The sequence below is a fragment of the Halyomorpha halys genome, unplaced genomic scaffold, assembly GCF_000696795.3.
Source record: "Halyomorpha halys isolate HHAL.00 unplaced genomic scaffold, Hhal_1.1 Scaffold73.1, whole genome shotgun sequence".
Classification (NCBI taxonomy): domain Eukaryota; kingdom Metazoa; phylum Arthropoda; class Insecta; order Hemiptera; family Pentatomidae; genus Halyomorpha; species Halyomorpha halys.
Window position 1 is genome coordinate 861,499 of NW_027104949.1, and position 2,820 is coordinate 864,318.

General features: G+C 28.9%; 1 protein-coding gene across 3 annotated transcripts in view; it reads left to right on the forward strand.

The window, feature by feature from the left end:
• LOC106692839 (uncharacterized) overlaps positions 1-2,820 on the forward strand; it is a gene marked incomplete at its 3' end in the record, with an annotated part of 29,199 nt that overhangs the window by 20,071 nt on the left and 6,308 nt on the right. For all 3 annotated transcript variants that reach the window (XM_014439040.3, XM_067046466.1, XM_067046470.1), the window contains 1 exon segment: positions 893-1,032. In XM_014439040.3, coding sequence (XP_014294526.3) covers positions 893-1,032 — 140 coding nt within the window.

A 2,820-nucleotide genomic window follows, 5' to 3' on the forward strand; every position in this document is an offset into this window, starting at 1 on the left:
ATAATAAAATTCCACGAACAAGAGAATTGGCCCTTAAAGACTCGGAAGAATCCATAGACAAAATAATAAAATTTCTCAAAGAAACACAACTTTATACTAAAATATAATCCACCAATACCGACCAGTGTAAAAAGGAAATAGTCTACATTCAACTATCAAATGTCAAAGTCAAGAAGATAGATGAAATAAAAAGGGTGTAATAACCTAGATGTTGATCGCCCTGAATAAAAATATAATCTAAAATCTAATCTATCTTAAAAAATACTTAAAAGACTAGAAAACCAAACAGAACATCATTTAAACTAAAGCTAGTTTAGTATAATAAAAAATTATATATAAAATAAATTTACAAAATGTTGATTTTTAGTTGTTCGGACAAAAATTTTAATTTATGATAAAATATATCTCAGGAACCATAAGAAGTACAGATGTCTGCTAGAACTCGAATTAAACCTAGTTAAATGTACTATAAAGTAATATATGACGTTTATCTTTGTAGAAATAGTAGTTTTTTTAATATTTTCAAAAATATTATCCAAACAACTAGAAATTAACATTTTGTGAGTTTATTTGGGCAAATATCATGAAAGCTGCTCCTCCTACGAAGAGAAACATTTGTACTGTCACTAAAGTATGGCACCGCATACATATATTGATTTTTATATTTTAGATTATAAGTTAGATTGTTTCGAGGCCGTTGTCCCATTCTCAGGCACTGAAGTTAAAAAACAATGGTTCATAATCAAAAGGGTTTTGAGCCTACAAACTTTCATAGGTTACAGTTGTTCACCACTTCTTCAACAGAATATATTTTATTTTTTACCATGTCAGCTTGGTTATTTTAGAACGTTTAAATTTTTTATATTCAAATTTCATATGCATATGTTCACAGACTCCATCAAACTTGACGGATACGATTGATGAAAACTTGATCAAAACATTGCTTTCATCACAACAACAAATTGACCAGCAAATAGTGAAAGCACTTGTTGAGACAGGATCCAATACTGAATTCAGTAGAAATTCAAGAAGGTGGGATCAAAAACAAATTACATATAGTCTTCATAATAAAGATTTTATTTATAAATTTATAAATATTAGATAATTATTTATATGATTTCATTGTTTACTGTGCGTAATATAAATAAGAAAGATAACAACTAAAATAAAGCAACAAAATAAGAGAATAAATAACATGAAATAAAAGTAAACTAAGGTGTGACTAAATATGATTTAAGATATGTGAACATTTATATAAAAATAAACAAAGTAAATTAAAGATCATAAAAATAAGATATACAGTGAAAAGTATAAATAATCAAGAAGTACAAGAAGGTAATTCCACCTTATAATATAAGGTAACCGCACCTGGAACATCATTCTTTTATACAAAAATTATACTTTGTTGCTTTGTTTCTAAGTATCTCAATTATTGAATATTATGTTATATTTATATTTATTATAATATTTGGTGCAGTAAAAGAAAAAACTAAATTAATAATGAAACTATTTAATTTGAGCCAATTTTTCATCCCACTTTGCAAGGCTTTATCAGGATTAAAATATATAGAAACCTTACCCCATCAGAACTCAGTACACCCCTTAAATTACAAATATTAGAAAAATGCCAGGCCAAGTGGGTTGAAAGCTCTCCGAGTAGAAATAAAATGATCAGTAAAACCATGGTCAACATCCTACCGCAACAGCCGCAGGGAGGAAGTTGCTCTAACCCGCTTGAGAATAGGTCATACTCTCCTCACGCACTCTCATCTGATCAGAAAACTGCCACCTCCAATGTGCAAATATTGTCAGTCCATTCTTACGATTAGACATATTTTTGAAGAATGTACTCACTATTTGCCAATAATAAACAGGATAGGACTGACCCCAATTTATCAGAAGCTCTTACAGATGAGGAAGCTAAAATTACATTAGTGTTTGAATTTTTAAAAGCACATCGCCTTCTTTATAAATTATAACTCCTATTCGATTTTTTTTTTTGTTATTTTTTTTATTTTTTTATTTATTTTTTTTATTATTTTTTTTTAAAACTTTTATCATGCCATAGGCATTGATGACCAGACGGTTTTACGCCTTTAAGCAACAATCAACAACAACAAGAAATTGAACACATACATATACACACAATAAAAATAATTTAAAACATACTTAAAGACTCAATAACTCAAGAAACATATATGAAATATGAATGTAAACTTAGAAACACATAACAACTTAAGAAACTTTAATAATTAATTTAAGATATTTATACTATAGAAAAATTAATTAAAAATCAACTTTTTAATACAAATATTAAATAAATGGCAGGAAACTTGGACCAATACTACACAAAAGTACAGTACTTCCATGGAAGCCAACAATCTAAAGCTGCAGATGACAGTACTGTACTGTAGTACTGACTAGACTACGAATTGGACACATACGACTAACCTAAAAATGCTTACTGTCAGGAACATGTACATAGTGTAACGTACTACTTTACGGGTCAAGTTTTTCATTTTATGGGACCCCCACACAATGAAAACATCCCAAGTCAACGGCCCCAAGCTGGATTCGATCCGACACCGCCCGCAGATCTCAGATTGGTAAGACCTGCGCCTAACCTGTCAAACACATACTAACAGACTTAAGTAATTTGATAGACACCGAATTACTATATCATTTTGCAACTTTATTAAACAATCATAGCCCTCACATTCTGGAAATATTTAATTACATCTTTATCACATCAATTAATGTCAGTTAGCATTATCAATTTTTTAAAAATTTTATTTTATTTTATTTATATATATTTTTTTA